This window comes from Aegilops tauschii, chromosome 6 (genome assembly GCF_002575655.3).
Source record: "Aegilops tauschii subsp. strangulata cultivar AL8/78 chromosome 6, Aet v6.0, whole genome shotgun sequence".
Classification (NCBI taxonomy): Eukaryota; Viridiplantae; Streptophyta; class Magnoliopsida; order Poales; family Poaceae; genus Aegilops; species Aegilops tauschii.
Genome location: NC_053040.3, coordinates 73,311,607 through 73,337,452, shown reverse-complemented (window position 1 = coordinate 73,337,452; position 25,846 = coordinate 73,311,607). Strand labels below are relative to the sequence as shown.

Below are 25,846 nucleotides of genomic sequence, written 5' to 3'. Positions count from 1 at the left end.
GAAATATATAATGGAGACAGGGGAGGGTGAAGGCTGTGGTAGGGGGTGGTTGGGCTGGGAGCCTGGGAGGGCGATTAGCTGGGGTAGATACAGTCTTGGACTCTTTCTGATTGACTGTGCATGGGGATGGGGGTAATGTATCAGGTGAAAAAAGATTTATCAGTCATGTGGTGATAATTGGGCAAGAGAAAAATAAATGGTTCAAGCGCTGAGTTTTTCTTTACCAGAGTACGCAAACTGTGTACCATTTCTTTATAGAAGAGTGCTACAGCACCTCAACACCTGAAAGACACAGTAAAACTGCAGATGGATGCTACTCCACTCCCACCCGCAGTTCATAAAGATGAAGGGGCAAAGTTCAGTTCCACTGAGGTGCTGATAGTGTTGGCAAACACCCTAGCGTAGCGTCCCTTTGCTTCCATAGACACCAGCAGGTTAACATGACCATTAAGTTGAAACCTTTGCGCTTGGCCTCTGGGAGTAGCTTCCTCGAATGGAACCACCGATCTTCCGAGATGTCCGTGCTAGCGGGGAGCGGATTGTCAATGTTAGAAGGGATAAAGGGACGGTGGAATAGTTGTATTCGTTGTATTGCTTGAGCCTCGTGGGCCTATATATAGGAGTACAATGACCAACTAGGAGTACAAGACAAGGCGGGATCAAATCCTAGTCTATCCTATACTTCCTAATAATCGTATACTCAACATCCCCCCGCAGTCACAACGGTAGCGACGCAGACGGTGAGACTGGAGAAGAATCCGAAGGCAAGCCGACGAACACCCCCCACAGTCGTAACGGTCGATCCATCGCGGAAGTCGTGGTTGGAGTGGAACCCGACGAGGTTGCTCAAGCAAGGCGGTAGCCCTTTGTGCCGTTTGTCCATGTAGCCGAGAGCGGAGGGTGGTGTAGCCGTGGTCGAGGTAGCTGTGCGAGGAATGTCGTGGTCGATGTCGAGTCAGAGAGCCGGTGTCGAGGATGTCGCCGTGGAGCCGCGGGCGCAAGGAGGCGCCGAGTTAGCAGGGGCGCATTGGTGTCGAAGTAGTGATGCGCCTGGAAGAAGATGTTGTTGACGACGCGTCGCGGCGGGTTTGCCAAGCCCGGGGCCACATCGTAGACAAAGGTATGCACCGGTGTTGCCAGCACCGGGCATGCGTAGACGGACGAAGACGAAGTTGACGAAGCGCCGCACCAGGCTTGCCAGGCCCGGGGACACGTCGTGGACGAAGGCACGCATCGGTGTTGCCAGCACCGCGCATGCATAGACGAGGACCTGCACAAGCTGTACGCCAGGTCGGAGAAGTCAGAGAAGCCAGCAGAGAAGGACTCGACGACGGTTGCGGCGTCAATCAGCGCGGGGCCGATGTCGCCTGCAGTTGTCGGAGTAGACGAAGTGGTCGGGGTAGATGACGGCGACGCTGGCGACGGGCTGGTGGTGCTGGACGAAGACGAAGGAGGTGGACGGGCGGCGGCGGCTATGTGGGTAGCGGCGGGGGCGGCCAAAGAAGAGTGGCGGCAGCGGCCTAACGGCGGCGGCGGCTAGGTTAGGAGCGCGGCGGCGGTGCTCGAAGTAGGCGAAGAACCCGACAGCATGACGAAGACCAGTGCGGACGGTGGCGTTCCCGCGCCAAGGAAGGCGGCGCGACGCATACCACGGGAAGTCAACGCGCGGGGACAACGAAGTGGACCGTGGGCCGCCGCGCTACGGCCCGAAGGGGCGACGCAGCGGCGGCGGGCAGGTCGGGGTGACGACGGGAAGACCTCCGGGCGGCGGCAGGGACCGCGGGCCGCGGCGCGGCGGAGGAGCGCGGGTCGGTGCAACCGCGGGGACGGCCTCGGGACGGCGGCGTGGACCGCGTGCCACGCTCGCTATGGCCCGACGGGGCGACGCAGCGGCGGCGCGAGGGACGGTGCTGCCACGTGGACGACCTGAAGCGGACGACCTCTGGGCGGCGGTGGACCGCGGGCCGCGGTACTACGGCCCGAAGGGGCGACGCAGCGATGACGCGGGTCGGTGCAGCCGGGAGAAGAACCACGGGGCGGCAGCGCTGCGGCCCGACGGGGCGACGCAGCGGCAGCCCGTTGCTCGATCGGTAGAGGGGCGCGCTGAACTCGAGACGGTCTTCACGGGGCCTGCGGAGGCGCGCGCAACCGGCGGGCCAGGTCGGTCGCACGGCGTAGATGAGGCGGATCGCGGCGGCGGGCGGGTGATCAATCCGATCGCGCGCGAGGTCGGGGACGCCGCTCGGTGGAGGCGCGGTGGCGGCGGAGTCCGAGATGAAGCCGGTGGCGGCGGAGTCCGAGATGAAGCCGGCGGCGGCGGGCGGCAGGGCGGCTATGATTGGCCGCCGCATGGTGCGAGCCCGCCGGGTCGGGGTGATGCAGGAGTCCCGGTCGGAGCAGGGCGGTGACGGCCGGCGTAGATTGACGGACGGGCCAGCGCGCGAACGGCGGCGGTGAAGGGCCGCCGCATGACGCGAGGCCGCCGGGTCGGGGCGACTGGCGGGCAGACGCGCGGACGACGTGCGAGGCCGCCGGGTCAGTGAAGAAGCCAACCGATCGCGCCGGTGTTGGAGTAGAGGCGCACGGGGTTGACGGCGGCGGTGGGCGACGCAAACTGGATCACATAGACCGGAAAACCAAAAGTAGACGCCGTTCAAAGCGACCGGCGAGAAAGAGAAAACCCGGATCAAAGGATCGGGAAAAAAGACTCTCTAGGGCAGCCGGCTAACACGGCCGGCGGACGAACCCTAGGTACGGGCGGCGCGGCCCCGGCGGCGGTCATGGAGGCCGGCCGCCCCGAGGGCGGCGCGTGGGTGCAGAAGCAGCGGCGACTAGGGTTTAGAACCCGGAAACTGATACCATGTTAAAAGGGATAAAGGGAGGGTGGAATAGTTGTATTCGTTGTATCGCTTGAGCCTCGTGGGCATATATATATATAAGAGTACAATGACCAACTAAGAGTACAAGACAAGGCGGGATCAAATCCTAGTCTATCCTATACTTCCTAATAATCGTATACTCAACAGTCAATACGTCACCAATGTGATCCTTTGGCTCTTCCAAATGGCCCTTGCAGTTGGATACCAAATGACTCCTTCACAGAGCATCCGGTAGGTAGGCGCTGCAGAATAAGTACCAGCTACCAGGACTGCTCCCCCATATGAACTCATCCTGCATCTCGAACTGGAGTTGGATGTTGTGAAAAGCGTCCCACAGGTGTGCACGATTCAGTTTTCTTTTTATAAAATAGTCACCAGGTAGTCCTTAGTTGATAGAGATTTTCTGAAAGAAATTTAAACTAACTTAGAGAGGTAGGTGCGGCATCGCACATGGCGATGGTGATAGCCTGGTTGGTTTAGGGGCAGCACAACATCAGGCGAGAGGGTGGTGATTGCGACATGGTAATAGTGCAGAGAGACCTAAAAAATCACTCATGCGATATAATTGGCCACACTCTGTTTTGTTGCAGATAAAGAAATGAACAAAACCGTGGCCCTTGCAAATCGAGCGGGATGGATTGAGATCATTCGTGATGGTTGCCTTGATGGAAAGCCTGAAGAATAAACACGAAACAGAAAGCTCCGATGAAAAATGTATACTAGAGTTTCCCACACCCAGGGCCCCGTAGATTCACCGGTGTACACGATCATATAAGTTGTCTGTCGTCTGAACACATTATACATGTTCTTTTACTGGAAAACAAGGGAATATATATATATATGTAGAAGAGGGAAGGGGAAAGATTACAAATTAATTTTTATCCAAGAAAGAAAATTATCCGAGCATTTTCTCTTTACTCTATGGATAACCAGAGTAAGATCTTCACTGAAACTTCCAAGCCATCTTCCCAGAGAAGGCCTCTTAGTTCTGAATATTTTCTCATTCCCGATCTTCCATATATTCCAACAGCATGGAATGATTATGTCCATGCTAAATGGAGCGTTAATGGCTAATTCTTGCAAGCTTAATTTCATCAAAGGTTGAGCCTGTGAGGTATAAAAGCATTCCAGCATGCCCGGGAAAAGCTTCAGTCCTAGCTAGAAGAGATGAAGCTGAGTTTCTTCAGGTTGTTCATGGAAAAGGACACAACTGTGAGAGGGAAGACAAGTTTTTTTTTCCTCTGCACCAGATTTCTGGTGTTAACTCTGTCATAAAGGAGCAGCCAATTAATTTTTTTGTTTGAGTTCACAAGCACTCTTCCAAAGCCAGCTAAAATGTGCACAGGCTTGAAAGTCACCATAAGAATATTGCATATCTTCTTGGAGGAGTAAGTGGCAGAATTCCATGAATAGTTCCATTGATCAGCATCTCCCGGAGCCTGAAGTGCAGTAATATTCTCTTGCAAGTGGATGAACAGAGAGTGAGCCGGAGCAGAAATAGGTCTATAAAAGTTGTCTGCTAATCATGTACTCCCTCTGTCCCATAATATAAGAACGTTTTTGATACTAGTGTAGTGTCAAAAACGTTCTTATATTATGGGACGGAGGGAGTAGTTGCAAAGCTGCACTCAAAGGATCAAGTTGGTGGCATAGGAGCAAAGCTCAGGATAAATTTGTTGTAAATGTTGGTCAGACCAATTATCCAGTCAAAGCAGCAAAGAATCACTAGATCGTGGTTTACCAAAAAGGCTTTCGCCCCGCTTTATATATAAAGCAATGACCACACGTTACAACCAACAGGACAACAGGAAACGGAAAATACAATCGACACGGATACAAAGCACTACGGAACAGCTAACGAGCTCTGAAGAACCCAAAAGTACTTCAGAGCCCACGACGGTTACAGATAATGACATGGACACGCCCGCGACAAGGGAGCTAATCGTCGCCGGAGGAGAGCCATGCTTCGTCCCCTCGCAGGCCACTCGGTTCACCATCCGAATCTGCCGCCGAAGAGGGCACCCCCGCCCTCTCGTCCTGGATCGAAGGACGTCGACCCATCAGCAGGCAAAGCAGCTCACCCCCGAGCACGCTTGGACCGGTGAACCAGTTGCCGAGGAGAGAGTGACCGCCTTGGCGACCTCACCTCTGAAAGAAACCCATACATCAACACCGTCTCCGGCCAAGACCCAGAAGCCCACCGCAGCTGTCGAGCATGAACCTTACTGAAGAAGTAGATCAACACCACGCCAAATCCCAGACCGCTGATCACCCAAGACGACGCCTTCAAGAAGTACATGACGCTGACGCGCCATCGCCGCCCCAATCCAGAGATTGTAGGCTTTTGCCCGAGACCAGGAGGCGGAGGGCATGAAGTAAGTCTCGATGTTGCCCACCAGAGGGACAACGGCGCCATGGGCGTCGCCAACATCGTGCCCGGCATCGCCGACCAAGGGTTTCCCCCGACCTAGTGCCCACACCCAGCGCCCCGCCACCGAACAGGACGCCAGGAGGACGCGCACATCTCGGCCGGTCAAGGAGGACAAGCTGCCGGTGAAAGCCTCCAACTTCAGATCGAGATCCATGGCCGCCACCGCCTCGCCGCCCAGCACGACCAAGACCAGCGCACTGCAGTGCCAGCGCCACCCCCAGACATGGGAGCAGCACCCTCTCCGACCGTGGCCGCCGCCACCAGCGGCACCCGCAGCCCCGAGGGGACCAGATCGACCTCATCGGACCTAGCCCCCACCACCACCGCCTCCCAGCACAGCTGCTTCAGAATCCGCGCGTCCCTGCCGCCGGAGAGCTCGTCGGAACCAGCTCCCCCATGGCCGGCTGACCCGCGCTGCCGGGATCCCGAGCAGGGCAGGGAGGAGAGAGGCCCCGCCGCTGCCAGCGCCGCATGGGCTTCGCCCGGCGGACGCCCTCCGGCAGCGGCGAGGAGGAAATCAGTTTACATGCTGCCACTCTTTTAAATTCGGAAATCAGTTTTAAATGTGTCTTCCGCCATGGTAACAGTTAAGTAAGCACACACAAGTATTTATCTGTTCTCATGAACCATGATATCACAACAAAATGGTAAGACCGATGCAAGGCGCGACATGGAAATGGACAAATCGAACCGTGCTTCTGCACAAAGTTCTTGTAATTTACATCATGATAGTACAACTCAGACCACAGGACAGCACGCCACATGGCGAGCACAATCCCAAGACAGCTTACTTGCCGGGGACAAAGTTGGTGGCGAATGCCCATGCGTTGTTGTTGACAGGGTCGGCGATGTGGTCAGCGAGGTTCTCCAGTGGGCCCTTGCCCGTGACGATAGCTTGGACAAAGAAGCCAAACATTGAGAACATGGCGAGGCGACCGTTCTTGATCTCCTTCACCTTGAGCTCGGTGAATGCCTCAGGGTCTTCGGCCAAGCCAAGAGGGTCGAAGCTGCCGCCTGGGTAGAGTGGGTCAACGATCTCTCCGAGTGGGCCACCGGCAACGCGGTACCCCTCGACGGCACCCATGAGCACGACCTGGCATGCCCAAATAGCTAGGATGCTTTGCGCGTGCACAAGGCTGGGGTTGCCGAGGTAGTCGAGACCACCCTCACTAAAGATTTGGGAGCCGGCCTTGAACCAAACAGCCTCACCGAAGGTGACGCCGTTGCGGGCGAGCAACTCAGGGAAGACACAACCAAGTGCCCCGAGCATGGCCCAGCGGCAATGGATCACCTCCAGCTCCCGGTTCTTGGCGAAGGTCTCGGGGTCAGCCGAAAGTCCGGCTGTGTCCCACCCATAATCACCTGGGAACTCACCTGTCAGGTAGCTCGGGGGCTCACCGGAGAGCGGGCCGAGGTAGAGCACACGGTCAGCACCGTACCATGGGCTGCCGGAGGAAACCTGCTTCGCCTTCGCCGCGGTCTTGCGCATGGTGACGCGGGCCTCACCAAATAGAGCCAAAGATGGTACATTCTTCACCGCCTTGCCGGCAAAGGTCGAGGAGGAGAGGGACATGGTGGCTGCCGCCATTGGAAAGCTAAGAAAAGTGTCCGCTGTGCTGTATGGGTTCTCAAAGAGATGAGTGAGTGTGGAGATGATTTGATAAAAGAGGGGGAGTTGGTCGGCTACTTAAGGCAGCAGGAGCTGTCATAGGTAATCCATTTGGTGTGCAATCTGACAAGATAAACAAGGATAGAGAGAAAAATCTTGAGCTTTGCTGCCTTTGGTGCTGCGTAGATCTCTTCCTCTCAGAACACTTGGCACAGTGAGAGCCAGGAGAAATGAGTATTGCTGTGAACTTGTGTCCAGGAGTGGCTGTGATTGGATTTCCTTGGAGACAGCTGATTGGATCAAGTCTGTGAGTAAGACGTTCGCATGCACCAGAAAGCATCGCGAGGCGTCATACCGCGCGCACTCTGGCGGGCTGTCGCGCTCATGTATCTTCTAGATTTCAGAAAATCTAAATAGGATGTACCATCTCCTCGTGGTAAAAGATCACATTATTGAGCCAAATTCCATACATAAAGCTAGATATATCCATTTGTTCAACCGCAAAAAAATAAAATCCATTTGTTTACCATAATGAAAAATGTAGGTCGATCTTAATTTGCCATTCAACTGACAAATAAAATCAATTTATTCAATTTACATCTGAATATTCTATATAGGTACTCATTATACTGCTAATAAATAAAACAGGTTATGTTTGATAACAAAAAACATGACTATTAATTTATAACCTTGAAAGAAAATGTTCCTCCATTCATAGTAAATATTTGAACAAAAAAGGCAGCGCCCATTGATGCAGGTCATAAACATGAAGGGGCAAAGTTCAGTTCCACTGAGCTGATGACTAGTATTGGCAAACACTCTAGCGTCCTTTTGCTTCCCTAGACACCGGCAGGTTAACATGGCCATTGAGTTGAAACCTTTGCGCTTTGGCCTTTGGGAGTTGCTTCCATCTGAGCCTGCATATCGGACTGGAGTTTGATATCGTGAACAGCGTCCCACAGGTGCACGAATCAGAATTAAAAAGATCTAGGAACTTAGTAGTAGTTCTTAGTTGATAGACATTTTCTGAAAGAAATTTAAACTAACTTAGAGGTAGGTGCGGCATCGTACGTGGCGATGGTTATAGCCTGTTTGGTTTAGGGGCAGCGCAGCATCAGTCGAGTCGGTGGTGATTGCGACATGGTAATGGAACACGGGGATGATCGCATAGGACGCAACGATGTTTCAGTCGTCAGGTTTGGACCGGGCTTAATTTGGATTCATATACTAGACCTGCTTTTGCATTCATCTTAGGAGTAACTAACAATGAGTGCTTCAGGCCAGGTGTGAAAACTGAAAAATTGGGAGCAGAGGGAGGCAAATCTGCAGTGGGCAATGCTTTGGCACAGGGTCCTTTGTACTTCACATGAATGGTACGTAGTACAATTCAAACCACACGCACGTGCGTGCTGTTCGCTGCAGTCTCATAGCCTACGGCCATTCTTGATTACTAGCTCAATGCCTATTTGTCTCCGGATTTTCCAAATCATAACGTAATAGTGCAGAGAGGCCTGAAAAATCACTGATGCGATATAACTGGCCACACTCTGTTTTGTTGCAAATTAAAAAAAATGAAAGAAAACCATGGCCCTTGCAGTTGAGCCAAATGGATTGAGATCATTCGGGATGGTTGCCTTGATGGAAAGCCTGAAGAATAAACACATTATATAAGTTGACTCTCTCTGAACACATTATATATATGTTTTTTTACCAGAAAGCAGTAGAAAAGGATCCTACTATGTAATTATATTCATAAAAATATTTACAGGGGACTATATACAGAAGAGGATAGGGGAAAGATTTCAAATTATTTTGTATCCAAGAAAGAAAATTATCTGAGTGTTTTCTCTTTACTCCATGGATAACCAGTGTAAATCTTCGCTGAAACTTCCAAGCCATCTTTCCAGAGAGGGCCTCTCAGTTCTGAATATCTTATCATTCCCGATCTTCCATATGTTCCAACAGCATAGAATGACTATGTCCATGCTAAATGGAGCGTTAACGGTTATTCTTGCAAGTTTAATTTCATCAAAGGTTGAGATCCCTATGAGCTTGTGAGGTGTAAAAGCATTCCAGCATGCCCGAGAAAAACTGCAGTCCTAGAAGAGATGAAGCTGAGTTTCTTCAGGCTGTTCATGGCAAAGGACACAACTGTAAGTGGTAAGATAAAATGTTTTCATTTTTCCCCCTCTGCACCAGATTTCTGGTGTTAACTCTGTCATAAAGGGGCAGCCAACATTTTGTTTGTTTGAGTTGACAGGCACTTTTCCAAAGCCAGCTAAAATGTGCACAGGCTTGAAAATCACAATAAGAATATTGTACATCTTCTTGGATTAGTAATTGACAGAATTCGATTGATCAGCATCTCGCCGAACCTGAAGTGCAGTAATATTCTCGTGCAATTGGATAAACTGAGAGTGAGACTGAGCAGAAATAGGTCTATGAAACTTGTCTGCTAGATCATGCAGTTGCAAAGCTGCACTCAAAGGATATTCAAGTAATCAAGTTGGTGGCATAGGAGCAAAGCTCAGGATAAAGTTGTTGCCAAGGTTGGTCGGACAATTTATCCAGTCAAAGCAGCAAAGAAACCAGAGCCTGGTGCACATGTTGGCACTCTTTTAACCTAAAATCTAAAAAGTGCACGCGCACTATTCTGTCGAACTGAGCGGCCGCCGCTCGACCGCTCGTTCCGTGCGAATCGTGCAGCCCAGGAGAGTCAGGTGTTTTTTTGTCGGGTTCGTCCCTCTCGTCCTCTTTCCATTCCCACACGAGCCGCTGCCCTCCCTAGATCTCATCCTCCACGAATCCTTCTCTGCCTCCATCCAGCAGCAGCAGCCACATCGGCGGCGAGGACAGCTCTGCCCCGGCGCGGTTTCGAGCTGCAGGAGGACCCCCCCCCCCCCCCCCCCCCCTCTTTCTGTCGGACAGCTGCGCCGTCGTGCGTGAACCCGGACGGATCCGAGGAGCTCCGTGCTGGATCCGGCCGTCCCACGTCTTCGTGTGGGCTCCGCTGCCTGGACGCTTTTCCGATGCCGCCGAGCCCTGCGCCGACGCCCCTCGCGACTCTCAAATCTGACGCCATCTAGAGCTCGTATGCCACGGAGGAGGGGGAAGGGAGCAGCAGTCGCCATGAGGTCTTGGTATGGCTGCAACGGCTGGAAGAGGAGGAAACACGGGTTTGGATCTAGCCGGAGCAGCCGGTGGAGAAGGAAGCACGGACGCAAACGGGGAAGGGAGCTCGTCCTCAATCTGGAGCAAAGACGAAGACTACAGCGGCTAGGAAATGGAGTTCTTTTTGTGTGGCTGCTGCTTGTGTAGCTTGTTTTGTGGAGAACGTACTAGAGTTTGCCGACCGATTTCTTTTAACTTCGCAGTGCTACTGTTTATCGTGCAGGCAGCATGTGCTGTTGTTACTCCAAGAGTATTGATGGTCTTTTTTTTTACTGAAAATGGTGCTTGTGGAGACCCACGTTGATGACTTTTCCACGTTGATGACTTTTCTTAAGAAACCACTAGATCATTGATCGGGTGTGAGGTGTTTATTGTCTCGTATTTTTCTGAAGATCATAAAATAAATTGCACAATCACGCTTTTGGAGTTGCACATTGACTGCCATATAGTTGGTAGGGATGACTGCAGAAATTGCACATCGTAGTGAAAGGGTGGTTGAGACGGGGTGTTGTCAATGAAAATTGCACGTCCACAGATAGGGAGGGAAATTGTATCTCAATTGTCAGGTAGTCGCACATCGACTGCTAGGCAGTTGGCTGGGGCAGGAGTCGAAGTTGCACATCAACAACTAAGGAGTTGGTCGGGGCACGAAACAAAGTTGCACATCTCACTGATAGTGTAGTTGGGGTGCAGGTAGGAGCGAGAATTGCGCATCCATGGGCAGGTAGCAGGGCATCGACTGCTAGGGCTTGGTCGGGGCAATAGACAAAGTTGCACACCTCACTGGTAGGGTAATTGGGGTCGGCATAATAGGTCACACATGTGCGCCAGTGGAGTTACACATTCTCATCGGATAGTAGTTCAGAGGTGAAGACGCGTGCCGGCATAGTCGCACATGCATGGCCACATAGTTGCACATTCTCGTCGGCACAGTCGCACATGCATGGCCATAGAGTTGCACAATCTCGTCTGCATAGTCGCACATGAATTGTCGTACAGAGGTAGTAATAGTTAAGCAAGCGCACACCGAAGTATTTATCTGTTCTCGTGAACCATGATCACAACAAAATGGTCAGACCGATGCAAGGCGCGACATGGAAGTGGACAAATCAAACCGTGCTTTTGCAAAAAATTATCGTAATTTACATCATGATAGTACAACTCAGACCACAGGACAACACGCCTCATGCCGAGCACAGTCCTGAGACACCTTACTTGCCAGGGACAAAGTTGGTGGCGAACGCCCATGCATTGTTGTTGACGGGGTCGGCGATGTGGTCAGTGAGGTTCTCGAGTGGGCCCTTGCCTGTGACGATAGCTTGGACAAAGAAGCCAAACATTGAGAACATGGCAAGGCGACCGTTCTTGATCTCCTTCACCTTGAGCTCGGCAAATGCTTCAGGGTCTTCGGCCAAGCCAAGAGGGTCGAAGCTGCCGCCTGGGTAGAGTGGGTCGACGATCTCACCGAGTGGGCCGCCAGCAACGCGGTACCCCTCGACGGCACCCATGAGCACGACCTGGCATGCCCAAATAGCAAGGATGCTTTGTGCATGGACGAGGCTGGGGTTGCCGAGGTAGTCGAGACCACCCTCACTAAAGATTTGGGAGCCGGTCTTGAACCAAACAGCCTCACCGAAGGTGACGCCGTTGCAGGCGAGCAACTCAGGGAAGACACAACCAAGTGCCCCGAGCATGGCCCAGCGGCAATGGATCACCTCCAGCTCCCGGTTCTTGGCGAAGGTCTCAGGGTCAGCTGAAAGTCCGGTAGTGTCCCACCCATAGTCGCCAGGGAACTCACCTGTCAGGTAGCTCGGGGGCTCACCAGAGAGTGGCCCGAGGTAGAGCACACGGTCAGCGCCGTACCATGGGCTGCCAGAGGAAACCTGCTTCGCCTTCGCTGCAGTCTTGCGCATGGTGACGCGGGCCTCACCAAAGAGAGCCGAAGATGGTACATTCTGCACCGCCTTGCCGGCAAAGGTCGAGGTGGAGAGGGACATGGTGGCTGCCACCATTGCAAAGCTAAGAAGAGTGTTAGCTGTATGGGTTCTCAAAGAGATGAGTGAGTGTGGAGATGATTTGATAGAAGAGGGGGAGGTGGCCGGCTACTTAAGGGAGCATGAGGTGTCATAGGGAATCCATTTGGTGTGCAATCTGACAAGATAAACAAGGATAGAGAGAAAAATCTTGAGCTTTGCTGCCATTGGTGGTGCATAGATCTCTTGCTCTCACAACACTTGGCACAGCGAGAGCCAGGAGAAATGAGTATTGCTGTGAACTTGTGGCTAGAAGTGGCTGTGACTGGATTTCGTTGGAGACAGCTGATTGGATTTAAGTGCATGTGTGAGTGAGACCTGCATGGTTCGCATGCACTAGAAAGCATCGCGCGGCGTCACACCAGGCACACTCGGGCGAGCCGTTGCGTTCATGTATCTTTTAGATTTCAGAAAATCAAAATAGGAAGTACCATCTCCTCTTGGTAGAATGTCACATTCTTGAGCCAAATGCCATACATAAAGCTAGATATATCCATTTTTTACCATAATGAAAAATGTAGGTCCATCTTAATTTGTCATTCAACTGACAAATAAAATCAATTTATTCCAATTTACATCTGAATATTCTATATATTTTAGTTTAATGTAGAGACTCATTATACTGCTACTGAAATAAAACAAGTTATATATGCTTGGTAAAAAAAGATTAGTAATTTAACGTTAAAAAAATGTGCCTCCATTCATAGTAAATATTGAACAAAAGAAAAATTCAAATTGTGTAACATTACCATATAAATTTGGAAAAATGATGGAGAAGGTTATTTCTACACGAAAAAATGTCAGTTTAAGCAGAAGTGTTCGCTCTTCTCCTGGGTAAATATGCATCCAGGATGAATAGCAAATTTTGAAAAACTAGTAAACATTTTTTTTTGTGATAAACATTTTTGAATGGTTTACTAACATGCAAATAAGTTTCATGATGGAAAAACATCCGTGGAGGCCTGGACAGAAAATTCAGTGTTCCAAAGTGCTTAAAAAGATGCCCTTTTTGGAATATCATTTTTTTTCAGACCTCATGAATGTTTTTCAGCATGAATTTTCAAAACGCATTCAACACTTTTTGTCTAAAAAAGTCCAGATTTCTCTTGAAATTGTTTCCTATTTCTTCTGTCCAAATTTACGATGCACCCAAGTGCAGTTTAAGTTGTTATTTCCCAGGGATAACGTATGCTTTTATACCTTTGTTTTTATTTGAGCCTAGATGACCATATAAATTGCATGTGTGGTCACACATAATATTATTGTTTCACTATATTGCAATTTATTCACATACTTCAAAACATCAGTGTTAAGTCAAATTCATCTACGTGCTTATAATTTTCACTTATAAATATGTATGTTTGATTTGTATATGTGTAGCTCTTAAATTATGGCAGGAATCTCATTACAAAAATTATAAGTCAAAGATCTCGAGAAAGAAAATCTTAGCACATGCTCCCCACCTCTCTAACGTCGTTGATTCTCATGTCACCGGTCAGCCTATCTTTTGTGTTTTGGTGATGATCATGTACAACAATTATATTGTGCAATAAAACCTTAGTTATTTAAAATATTTTAATAGCTATCTTTTGTAAAAGTATATTTTATTGTCTATCTACTCTTATATGCTTTAAGAAGAATAACAATAATTTTTATTTGGTTTATAATAAAAATGACACAAAACAGAGACAAGTGTTGCCTATCAATCTCCGCCTCCAGTTCTTTGCCACCCACTGCAATATCAGCGTCAGCGACCGCCTCTTGCACCCCTCCTCGACTAAATTGACTATTTCCCGACGGTTACATTGCCTTCTCACTTCAGACAACAACGCCCTAGACCCCTAGTGGTAAACCAAACCACTTGGTTGGGCTGGCAGGGAGATATGAAAAATCATCAATGAGGTATAATTGGCCACACTGCCTTTGTTGGAAACTAAGAAACAAAAGCAAGACATGACCCCTGCAATTGGCCGAATTTCGTATTTTGACCCTTTTAGCAAAGATTTCCAGGATCTGACCCTAGTTCAATTTTTTTTGGGATCTGACCCTTTTGCTACCGCCACGGGGCTCGGCGGTAGGGTCAGGCATCCTACCGGTAGCAAAGACGGCCACAGCCGTCAACTAACGGCCAGCACACCATCCTACCGCCAAAGGCCTCGGCGGTAGGTTATGGGACCCTACCGCCAGATGCCTGGTTTTTTTGCTTGCGAACATGCTGTAACCTAAAAACGCAAAACCCTGGCGGTAGGTTATGAGACCCTACGGCCAGGGTGCTTGGCGGTATGGTATGTGGTTTTGCATGTTTTAATGCTTGTTTCTTTTCTAAAATTTTATCATAGCAAAGAATACAATACAATATATATTTAAGAGCCTAAAATATGCAGAGCTCACACAATATAACATGTATCACACTCGAGATATTAATAAAAGTTCAACTAATAGACATGTCACACATAGCAAATTGTAGCAAACGGTTCCACATAGTTTCACAAATAGCAAATAGCAAACGATTCCACATAGTTTGACAACCCCAACTAACACAAGTAGTTTCACAAAGCCAACTAAAACAAGTAGGCTAACAAGCCAAGACCACAATCACGTGCTTCTTCCCCTCTTGGAGGTACAGTCCTCGTTGTTCTTTGAACGAGTCTCTTGAGGCTTCTTCTTGCGTCCTCCTCGAGGAATCGGTTTCTAGAATGGGGATGGACTCTGCCAATCCTTCTTTGGCTTATTCCTCTTCGGAAGCTGAGATGGTTGAGTTGGTGGAGGTCTGTATTCTTCATCGTACTCCTCATTCCCATTGCTCTCCTCCTCCTCACTACTAGGGAAAAGCCTATACACAGAATCTTACAGGCAGCACGCTTTAAAATAAGGCGCTGCTGCTAACTAGCAGTAGCGCGCGCACAAAACTCGCTGGTGAAATAAATGTATCAGTAGCGCGCCCGCTCTAAGACGCGATACTGCTATAATTGCCACGACGCTGCCGCGAGGCTAGTTCTAGCAGCAACGCGTTAATATAAAGGGCGCTACTGCTACGGATCATAGCAGTAGCGCATTTACACAATAACCGCTACTGCTAAGTTTACTACAAAAATTTAGTCCCACCTCGCTTCGTGAAGAGAGTTTGTACCACCTTAAATATGTTGCTTCTCAAACTTTCACAAGCACTTGGTCTTCATTGAACTCTATGTGTAGAATTTGTGGCCGCATGTGACACCCAAGTTTTTATTGGATTTTTCAAAAGATTTTTATTTGACTTAAAGGGAGTGATTTAAAAATTTTCTTCAAGAGAACTCTCACTCTCAAATATTTTCCTTTATGGCAAAAATTTTATTTGGATTCACCCAAGATCTGCCTTTGACCTTGGGGGTTCTTGCTCTTCATTTGGGCTCAAGACAAAATGTTTTTCATTTGAGAGGGTAACTTTTGAAAACCTTTTCTTGAATTTGCACTATGGCTTTTGGAAAGTCCTTTGCCACTTTCAACTATTCCTTCTTGCCATGGCATTAGTGCAAATCCTCTCTCCTAACCCTTCCCTCACCTTTGGATCATGATTTGCATCAAATCCAGCAAGTTGAACCTCCCCATGTGATCATTTCCATTCAAATTCTATTCAAATAAATTTCTGTCCTCTCTTATAGCACTTGGAGATTTACAAAGGAACTCCTTTTTCTGTTTTGATTTTTGCCACCAAACCTTTTTCCCCTCCTAGTCCTTTGAACCCTCAACCTAGAACCATGAAGATCCACTGGTCTCCAGTTCAAAATTTTCAAACTACATCAGCTGCAAGTTTGGACCAGATTTGCCAAATTTGGTGAAATTCATTCAAAACTTTCTCCAAAAATTCCAAGTAAATTCATGCAGCCCCTGGGTACTCTGAGTGATCATCTCACCAAGTTACAGCTTCAGAAAAATTTATCTCTTTACCAAAACCTACTGTCGAACACCTGCAATGCTTGGTCACTGTCAAGTTTCAGTTAACTTCAGAGTTCAGTCAGTGCTCACTGTCGTTTTCTTCAGAGACGGGCATCGATCTCGCCAGTGCCCTCGCGTCGCCTTGCTCCTCGTCCTCGCCCTCTCGTTCCTGCACCGCACGAGTGCCTGGCATCTTGCGGGCGTCGGCGACGAGCAGCAGAAGGTGCGCCGCCCCGTGACCGACGCCGGCGGCGGCTTTGCGGGCGCCAGCGGGAGACACGGCGCCGCCGACTCCACTCAGCACCGTCCAAACCACCGGAGCCCGCCGCGTGGCCGTCCACTCCCCCGAATGCGCTGCCGCTCTCGTCGTGAACCCCAGGGCGTGGAGCGCGCTCTCTGCTGCCGTTGAGCCCGTGCGGTCACCTCACCGTGGGCAGACGCCATTACGCCAAGACCAGCTCCGTTTAGCTGCAAAACGAGTCCCGTAACGTCCACTGATGCTGCTCGACCGCTCAAACCCTCTGCCAACCCACTGCTCCGCCGTAATCGCTCGCCGGAGATTCTCCGTTCACGGCCACCCCGTCGATCTGCCTATAAATAGGGGCCCCGAGCTTCAACTCGAGCACCCACCAGCCCTACACTTCCCCTAGAGCACGCCTAGCCACTGGAAGAGCCCCGAGGAGGTCTTCTTCCTCGACTCCGGCCGCCGCGATCCGCCACGGGATCCAGCCCGATTCGCCCCCGTGTGTGCTCCGCAGCCTCCATTCTCTTGCCAGTAGCTTCACCTTGCATCACCCGTTCTGACCCGCGCCTCAATTCGTACTTTGCAGCCCTCCACCGGAGTTCCCCAACCTCACCCGAACCGCCGTCCGCCGGAGATAGTGTCGCCGTCGACGTGGTGCTCCCCGTTGGACGAGTCCACCACCCACCGACGCGGAAGAAGGCACTGAAGCTCTTGGTACCCTCCGTTTCCCCTAACTCGCCGTGGTTCGACGCCGGCGTCCATCGCCGTCTTCGGGCGCCGGCGAGCTTTCAAACCTGACATGCGGGCCCCGCGTGTCAGCCTCTGTTTTATTTTCCCCGAACCGTTTTCTGTTGGCGCCTTCGGGCAAAATACGTTTTCTCCTTGCGCTTGCGCATTCCCAGCCGAAGCGTTTTCTGTTTTCTCAGTTAAAACCCTGGAACTTTTCTGTTTCATTACACAAAGGTCCCTGGACAGAAACCTTTATAACTTTTTAATAAAAAGGTATTTTTGAGTGATTCTTTTTCTGTCAAACTCCAAGTTTTGTCTAGTTTTTTATGGGATTTATTTGAAAAATATTTGGCAAGGTTTCTGTGTGTGTGTGTTGGTTTTCACATTAGTACCCGTTTCGTGATTGCCGTAGGTTCCGGGAGAGGGGACGGAGCCGCGAACTTCGCCGAGCTAGACTCCGACTTCTCCGAACCAGGCAAGCATGTTTGAACATTTGATATGGCAGATGTTTTGCATGTTCATGTGAAAGTTTGTGCGTGGCATGTGAGTGTCGATAAGTACCTCGTTGCTTGTAAGGCAACGATCCGGTTGTTCCGAAGTTGCGATGACCTCTGATGAGAGGTGGCCTAATCATGTAGTGACATGAAGGGCTACTGTTGTAGCATGCCAGCCTTGCGTCATCCGATTCTCTTCGACGTTAACGTGGTTGGAGCCACGTTATCGATCTTTTCCCGCATGTTCCAAAGTTGCGATGACCTCTGATGAGAGGTGGCCTAATCATGTAGTGACATGAAGGGCAGCAAGGTGGTACTGTTGTAGCATGCCAGCCTTGCGTCATCCGACTCTCTTCGACGTTAACGTGGTTGGAGCCACGTTATCGATCTTTTCCCGCATGTTCCAAAGTTGCGATGACCTCTGATGAGAGGTGGCCTAATCATGTGGTGACATGAAGGGCAGCAAGGTGGTACTGTTGTAGCATGCCAGCCTTGTGTCATCCGACTTTTCCGACGTTAACATGGTTGGAGCCGTGTTATCGTCCCTTCCCCTTTCCGTGCTACCACATGTCTCATTGCCAGGATACGGTTTAGTAAGTTGGTAACCTCTTTCCGTGTACACACCAAACAGAGAGGCCGGGATGATGGTACCTTGGCCCAGGATTAAAGCCAGTCATTCGGTCAGGGGGCATGGGTGTTTCCGGTTGGGACCGAGAGGGGGGGCACCCCCTTATAGCGCGCGTATAGAAATTTGATCCCATGCTACGCGAGGTTGTAGCCTCCCCGACTCAGGGTTTTTCCTGAATGTTGCCGAGGGTGATCCCTGGCTTCGGATGGTTAAATTGGGTGTGTACTGGTTAGACGTGTTCCTTCCAGAACACCGTAGACGGAACTAGTCCCCGTGACTACTGAAATCCGTTGGCTGTGGTTAAGTACAAACTCTGCAGAGTCAATTCTTTCCAAATCATCGTATCCATGATCAGTAATGTAGACTTTATATCCAAATCTATCCGTGTGAAAACTTGCCCCCGGTGAACAAGCTCAAGTGGTAAATTCAATTTCATTGTTATTCCTGTGGATGGACTAACATTATATTTGTCTCGTGCTTGTGATAAATTATATCCCCGAACTATTGTATTGTTGTGTTACAATATAAGCCCTTTATGTGACGTCGCGCAGACGTCCGACTGCGGCATGCACTGTCTTTACTTTCTGTTATAAGCCCTTTATGTGGTGTCGCCCCGACGCCCGACTGTGGCATTATTGTTCCGCATTTTCCGCTCGAGGAGTCTTTCAGACACTCGTTTGGCACCTGTATTATTATTCCGCATTTTCCGCTCGAGGAGTCTTTCTGACACTCGTTTGGCACCTGTATTATTATTCCGCATTTTTCGCTCGAGGAGTCTTTCTGACACTCGTTTGGCACCTGTATTATTATTCCGCATTTTCCGCTCGAGGAGTCTTTCTGACACTCGTTTGGCACCTGTATTATTATTCCGCATTTTCCGCTCGAGGAGTCTTTCTGACACTCGTTTGGCACCTGTATTATTATTCCGCATTTTCCGCTCGAGGAGTCTTTCTGACACTCGTTTGGCACCAGTATTACTATTCTGCAGTTTCCGCTCGAGGCGTCATTCAGACCCTCGCTTGGCACCCAGTATTTATTATCTCTGTGTCTGATCGCACTGGTTAACTTATTCATGTGCTTCATGTTTGCATTTGTTATACCTTATGTCCGAACTGTCTTGCGAGTACTTTCATAGTACTCACCTGGCTTGTTGATTTGGCCAGATGCTGACGAAGGCGATCTCTTGGATGAAGAGTTTGATAGCGCGTCCGACGCCTAGAGGAGTCCCAGTCAGTCCTGCGCGATCCCGGATATTGGTCACTTGTATCGTTTACGCTTCCGCCACCCGCAATAAGTCATCTCGAGCCTCACTCCGACGGTCGAAGAGTTGTAGTATTCTGGAATCATGTCACTCGCTTCGCGATCATATTTCCACCTCCGTTATTATCGTGAGTTAGAAGTTTGCCACCCTATCCGCCGTATTGTTTTATCGGCGTGCTTGTAATAAATTGTTGGGCAGCCTCTGCTCAACTTTGTATTATATTTAGTACTCCTGGTATTTTTCTTCTGTGACCAATGTATTGTCTATCAGTGAGAAGGAATTCTTCCTCGCTGGTCCGTAACAGGGATTGGTTTCTCAATAATTATTTTATTGAAAAACCGGTCGTGACACCGCAATATGAGTCTTCACCAGTTCCTAAACTGGTGAGGACTCATATTGACAAATCAGATTGTACACAAAAAGATCATTGATGATCAATGTATTTTTGATGTCTATTTTTACATGCTGACACATAGCAGTAGCGCATTCTTTGTGAAAGGCGCTACTGCTAGGTCGTTCAGCAGTAGCGCCTTTTGCTATAGCGCGCTACTGCTAAGCCATTCCATCTCCCCCCGACTCACTCTCCTCTATCCAATCCACTCACTCGATCTCCCCCTCAACCCCCCACTCCGGTCCTCCCCCCTCGCCCCTCCTCCGATCTGCGCCGCCGTCACCTCCTCCTCCTCGCTGGACTCGGTACCGGCCTCCTCCTCCGTCCTCCCTCCAGTCACCGCTGGCCGGCCCTCCTCGCTCCGCCTTCCTCCTCCGTCCTCCCTCCACTCGCCGTCGGCCGGCCCCTCCTCGCTCCTTCTTCCTCCTCCATCCTACTCTCTTCTCCCTCCTCGAGTCGCCCCTCCTTCTCCCTCCCTCCTCCATCCACAACCCCTCCTCCCTGCTACATTTTGATTTAGTAGGTTAGTTGATTTAGAACATTTTGATTTAGTTGATTTAGTATGCTAGTTGATTTAGTAGGCTAGTTGATTTAGTTGATTTAGTAAGCACCATTTTATTGTTATTTTTTCTGTACATGGATAGGTAGATGCTTTTGTTTTTTTGTAATAAGTTATTTTTTGGCAAAATGTAGGTGCCAATTTAGTTAAATTTGCCACTTGTTTTTTATCAATTATCTTAGGCAATAGGGGCCAAATTAGATGAAATGTCTTGGTAGGTGGTACCCTTATTTGGTAGATATTTGTGAAAAGTTTTTTCGGCAATAGGTGCCACCGAAATGCTTTGGTAGGTGGTACCTTGTCATCTATGTTACTAGATCTTAGGATTATAATTGTCCATAAAATTGCTTCTCGCGGAAGAACCAAAAATATCACATGCTACTGTTTTTCTTTCCTGTGAAGTGAATCGTTAATCCTTTGCTCATATTGCTTTAGGAAAATGGCACCACCACCACCACCACTATGTCGACTGTGCAAGTCAAGGTGCACCAGCAGCCTTGCAACTGGCAAGCTGTTCGGCATCTACTTCCAGCCGAGTTTTCGTCATGCGGCGGTAAGACATTAGATGAAATGTAACAACTATTTTATTTTTAGTGTTGGTATTACTGCATTGTGTCATTTTGCTTTTTTACACAGATCGTCCCATGCAATGTGAGGTTGAAATTCAACAAGCTGACAAAACACACTGTGACATTTGAGGCTCCTGGGGGGCCGTACACTATGGAGGTCGAGAAAGGACGCAATATGTCGCAGATTGGAGGAGATGGATGGGACCGTTTCCTTGCCCGCATGCGTCTTACTGGTGATGAGTTGATCAGCTTCTCCTTCAGAGAAGAAAGACCCAAGCTGGCTGTCATTTATCTTAACCTGGTGGAAGATGATGAAGATGACGAAGATGATGAAGATAATGAGGACCCACTCGATGAAGATGATGAGAACCCACTTCATGAAGCCATCGTAGCTCAAAGAATGAGGCTGAGCAAGGAGGAGGTGTGCAACCTATGGGACATAATTCCGCCACGTGATGACTTTGTCGGGGTGCCATTCGTGACCCGCCTGACAAGTACCATGGTCGATCGGCATGAAATGGTATGTTATACGTACTGACGGTAGTAATTTGATGATATATATATGCTTTATTGTTATACTTACAAATGCAAATTATCCGATGATATGCTTAGTGAATCCGATGATATGCTTAGTGTAGAGTCCAATGATATGCTTTGTGGAATCTAGTCGATGATATGCTTTAGTGTAGAGTCTGATCACATGCTTATTAGTGTAGAATCCAAGGAACTATTAATAGTGTAGATAATCCATATATACTTATTAGTAGAATTCATGATTAGTTAGTACAAATGCGTAGTACTGTGTCTTTTGATAGTGTAGAAATCTAGACTGAATAGAAATATATTTGCAAGAGTATGTGCGAGGCTATTTATTAATTAATATGTTTTTCTTATTCGGAAATTGCCAAAGAACCTATCTGTGAGTTGTGGTATCGAGCCTGATGAAGAAGGCTCAGCTGGACTACGCCTTACCGCAAGGGGCTCCGTCACCACCTGTACTTACCGCATGGACACAAACGGTCGCACACACTTAAACTCGGTTGGGTGGAAGAGATTCCTTGTTGGCAAGAATCTTCGTGTTGGACAGGCCATCCTAATTACTATCAGGAACACACACCGCCCAGGCTTGAGGATGATGATCGTCGTCGATATCATCTAGAACTACATATGTGTGTGTGGCTATATCATGTAGAACTACATATGATGATCGTCGTCGATATCATGTAGAATTACATATGATGATCGTCGTCGATATCATCTAGAACTACATATGATGATCGTCGTCGATATCACCTTGTACTACTTGAGGATGCATGTTGAGTATATATGAAATTGTTATCTAGTACTCCCTCCGTTCCAAATTACTCGTCGTGGTTTTAGTTCAAATTTGAACTAAAACCACGACGAGTAATTTGGAACCGAGGGAGTACTACCTAGTACCTATAATGCTTTATGAAATTGATATCTAGTAGTACCTAGTATCTGGAAATTGTAGTTTATTGAAGCTGAAACGGGGTAGGAAGCCGGGGGGAAATGATGAAAGATGTAGCAGTAGCGCGGGGCCAGAAATCGCTACAGCTAATTAATAGCAGCGCGTCCCAGAAAAGCGCTGCTGATATAGTCCATAGTAGTAGCGCGGGTACAGACCGCGCTACTACTAACAGTTAGTTGTAACGCCTCATAGCCTCAAAACCCGCGCTGCCCGCGCTGCTGATAGCCTCAAAACCCGCGCTGCTGCTAGGCTTTTCCCTAGTAGTGCCTCTTCTTCTTCATGGGCCTCCTCCTCCTCAACCAACCTAGCCGACGAGGAAGCATGGCTCGATGAAGCGATGTTACCCTGTGTGCCTGCATGATCATGAGCTTCAACCGAGCCAGCGCACCCAAGCAGGCGTACCAGCTTGCGACAATGCTTCACGAACTTCTGCACTCATAATGAAACAAGGACATAACACGGATCAGATTTATGATTGCAAATGAACAAGAACATAGGGTATTTCTAGGTGGCTGAAATGTTACCTTCATTGTCTCCCTCATGATGTTCTCAGAATCTCCGGTCCCGGGGGAACCACCTGGTGCATCTGGGCCATCAAAGATGCATCCGTTCAGCTCGCCGGACTGTAAAGGCATAAGTGAGTCACAATGACGAATAAAATAAATTACATACAACCGCCGGTTCAAGACAGAAGAACACAACTTACCACTCTGTTGATCAGGGGTGCAAACTCCCTAAATCCACTCATGTCTCTGATGCTAGCCTGGTAGGCCTCTTCCTTGGGGGCATCCATCTCCAGCTCCGTGATATCTTCTGTCATCCACCGAGGCCTGAGACGAAGACGGTGCTTCTGGCCATCATCGTACCACCTCATGTGTTGGGCATAATCATCCCAGTCAAGCACCCGCCTCTCCCCATCTTTACGCCACCTGTGCCGGTTCCACTCTGTCACAAAAGTTTTATGCTCCTCTCCACAGTCTGTGATCGACTGATTTTTCTTTCGGCTCTTTCTACAAGGCATAAACAACACAAAACATCATAAGAACGTCAAACACAACGAAATCATGGTAACGGAGAACAATGCACTCACAAGTGGGGTTCGTGGCCACTTGTATGGTTCGGCATGCCCGGTGGTGTATGCTGGTAGACCCGAAATTGCGCGGCCACACGGTGTGGCAAGTGCCACTCGACGGCGTACACACATAGCATGGGCACCATGCACTGCCAAAGACTCCTGTCCTGCTCGCACATCACGTTCATCTCGAACCCCCACTCTCGGTCATAATATGGCCATCAGTTTACCTATCGCACAAACATTGGTATGTTCCCGATGAAAGTGGCCTCAAAGAGAAAGATAAGCTAGTTCATATACCTGCGAAGTGTTGGTAATCGTAGCATAATTTTAAAATTTTCCTACGTTTACCAAGATGCATCTATGGAGTATACTAGCAACGAGGGGAAGGGAGTGCATCTACATACCCTTGTAGATCGCGAGCGGAAGCGTTCCAATGAACGTGGATGACGGAGTCGTACTCGCCGTGATCCAAATCACCGATGACCGAGTGCCGAACGGACGGCACCTCCGCGTTCAACACACGTACGGTGCAGCGACGTCTCCTCCTTCTTGATCCAGCAAGGGGGAAGGAGAGGTTGATGGAGATCCAGCAGCACGACGGCGTGGTGGTGGATGTAGCGGGTCTCGGCAGGGCTACGCCGAGCTTCTGCGAGACGGAGAGGTGTAACAGGGGAGGAGGGAGGCGCCCAAGGCTGTAGGTTGCTGCCCTCCCTCCCCCCCTTTATATAGGCCCCCTTGGGAGGGGGGGCCGGCCAAAACCCATCTAGGGTTGGGGGGCGGCGGCCAAGGGGTGGAAAGGGGTGCCTTGCCCCCCAAGGCAAGGGGGAAGTCCCCCCACCCTAGGGTTCCCAACCCTAGGCGCATGGGGGGAGGCCCAAGGGGGGCGCCCAGCCCACTAGGGGCTGGTTCCCTTCCAGTTTCAGCCCATGGGGCCCTCCGGGATAGGTGGCCCCACCCGGTGGACCCCCGGGACCCTTCCGAAGGTCCCGGTACAATACCGGTAACCCCCGAAACTTTCCCGGTGGCCGAAACTTGACTTCCTATATATAATTCTTCACCTCCGGACCATTCCGGAACCTCTCGTGACGTCCGGGATCTCATCCGGGACTCCGAACAACTTTCGGGTTTCCGCATACATATATCTCTACAACCCTAGCGTCACCGAACCTTAAGTGTGTAGACCCTACGGGTTCGGGAGACATGCAGACATGACCGAGACGCCTCTCCGGTCAATAACCAACAGCGGGATCTGGATACCCATGTTGGCTCCCACATGTTCCACGATGATCTCATCGGATGAACCACGGTGTCGAGGATTCAATCAATCCCGTATGCAATTCCCTTTGTCAAACGGTATGTTACTTGCCCGAGATTCGATCGTCGGTATCCCAATACCTTGTTCAATCTCGTTACCGGCAAGTCTCTTTACTCGTACCGCAATGCATGATCCCGTGACTAATGCCTTAGTCACATTGAGCTCATTATGATGATGCATTACCGAGTGGGCCCAGAGATACCTCTCCGTCACACGGAGTGACAAATCCCAGTCTCGATCCGTGCCAACCCAACAGACACTTTCGGAGATACCCGTAGTGCACCTTTATAGTCACCCAGTTACGTTGTGACGTTTGGCACACCCAAAGCACTCCTACGGTATCCGGGAGTTGCACGATCTCATGGTCTAAGGAAAAGATACTTGACATTGGAAAAGCTCTAGCAAACGAAACTACACGATCTTTTATGCTATGCTTAGGATTGGGTCTTGTCCATCACATCATTCTCCTAATGATGTGATCCCGTTATCAACGACATCCAATGTCCATGGTCAGGAAACCGTAACCATCTATTGATCAACGAGCTAGTCAACTAGAGGCTTACTAGGGACATGGTGTTGTCTATGTATCCACACATGTATCTGAGTTTCCTATCAATACAATTCTAGCATGGATAATAAACGATTATCATGAATAAGGAAATATAATAATAACCAATTTATTATTGCCTCTAGGGCATATTTCCAACAGTCTCCCACTTGCACTAGAGTCAATAATCTAGTTCACATCACCATGTGATTAACACTCACTGGTCACATCACCATGTGACCAACATCTAAAGAGTTTACTAGAGTCAACAATCTAGTTCACATCACTATGTGATTAACACTCAATGTGTTCTGGTTTGATCATGTTATGCTTGTGAGAGAGGTTATTAGTCAACGGGTCTGAACCTTTCAGAACTGTGTGCTTTACGAATATCTATGTCATCTTGTGGATGCTACCACGCGCTATTTGGAGCCATTTCAAATAATTGCTCTACTATACGAATCCGGTTTACTACTCAGAATCATCCGGATTAGTGTCAAAGTT

The 25,846-nt window shown here is 49.3% G+C and overlaps 2 protein-coding genes across 2 annotated transcripts; both read right to left on the bottom strand.

The window, feature by feature from the left end:
• Positions 1-5,987: 5,987 nt before the first annotated feature.
• Positions 5,988-6,986, bottom strand: LOC109744136 (chlorophyll a-b binding protein, chloroplastic). The gene has a single exon (XM_020303239.4). The coding sequence runs from the start codon at positions 6,896-6,898 to the stop codon at positions 6,098-6,100; it is 801 nt and encodes a 266-aa protein (XP_020158828.1). The 5' UTR covers positions 6,899-6,986; the 3' UTR covers positions 5,988-6,097.
• A 4,205-nt stretch (positions 6,987-11,191) lies between these two features.
• LOC109744145 (chlorophyll a-b binding protein, chloroplastic) lies at positions 11,192-12,250 on the bottom strand. The gene has a single exon (XM_020303246.4). It carries the CDS (start codon positions 12,100-12,102, stop codon positions 11,302-11,304), a length of 801 nt encoding a protein of 266 aa, XP_020158835.1. The 5' UTR covers positions 12,103-12,250; the 3' UTR covers positions 11,192-11,301.
• Positions 12,251-25,846: the final 13,596 nt, after the last annotated feature.

Coding starts and splice junctions, on each gene's coding strand:
- LOC109744136 (XM_020303239.4), bottom strand. CDS start 6,898: ATGGCGGCAGCCACCATGTCCCTCTCCTCCTCGACCTTTGCCGGCAAG.
- LOC109744145 (XM_020303246.4), bottom strand. CDS start 12,102: ATGGTGGCAGCCACCATGTCCCTCTCCACCTCGACCTTTGCCGGCAAG.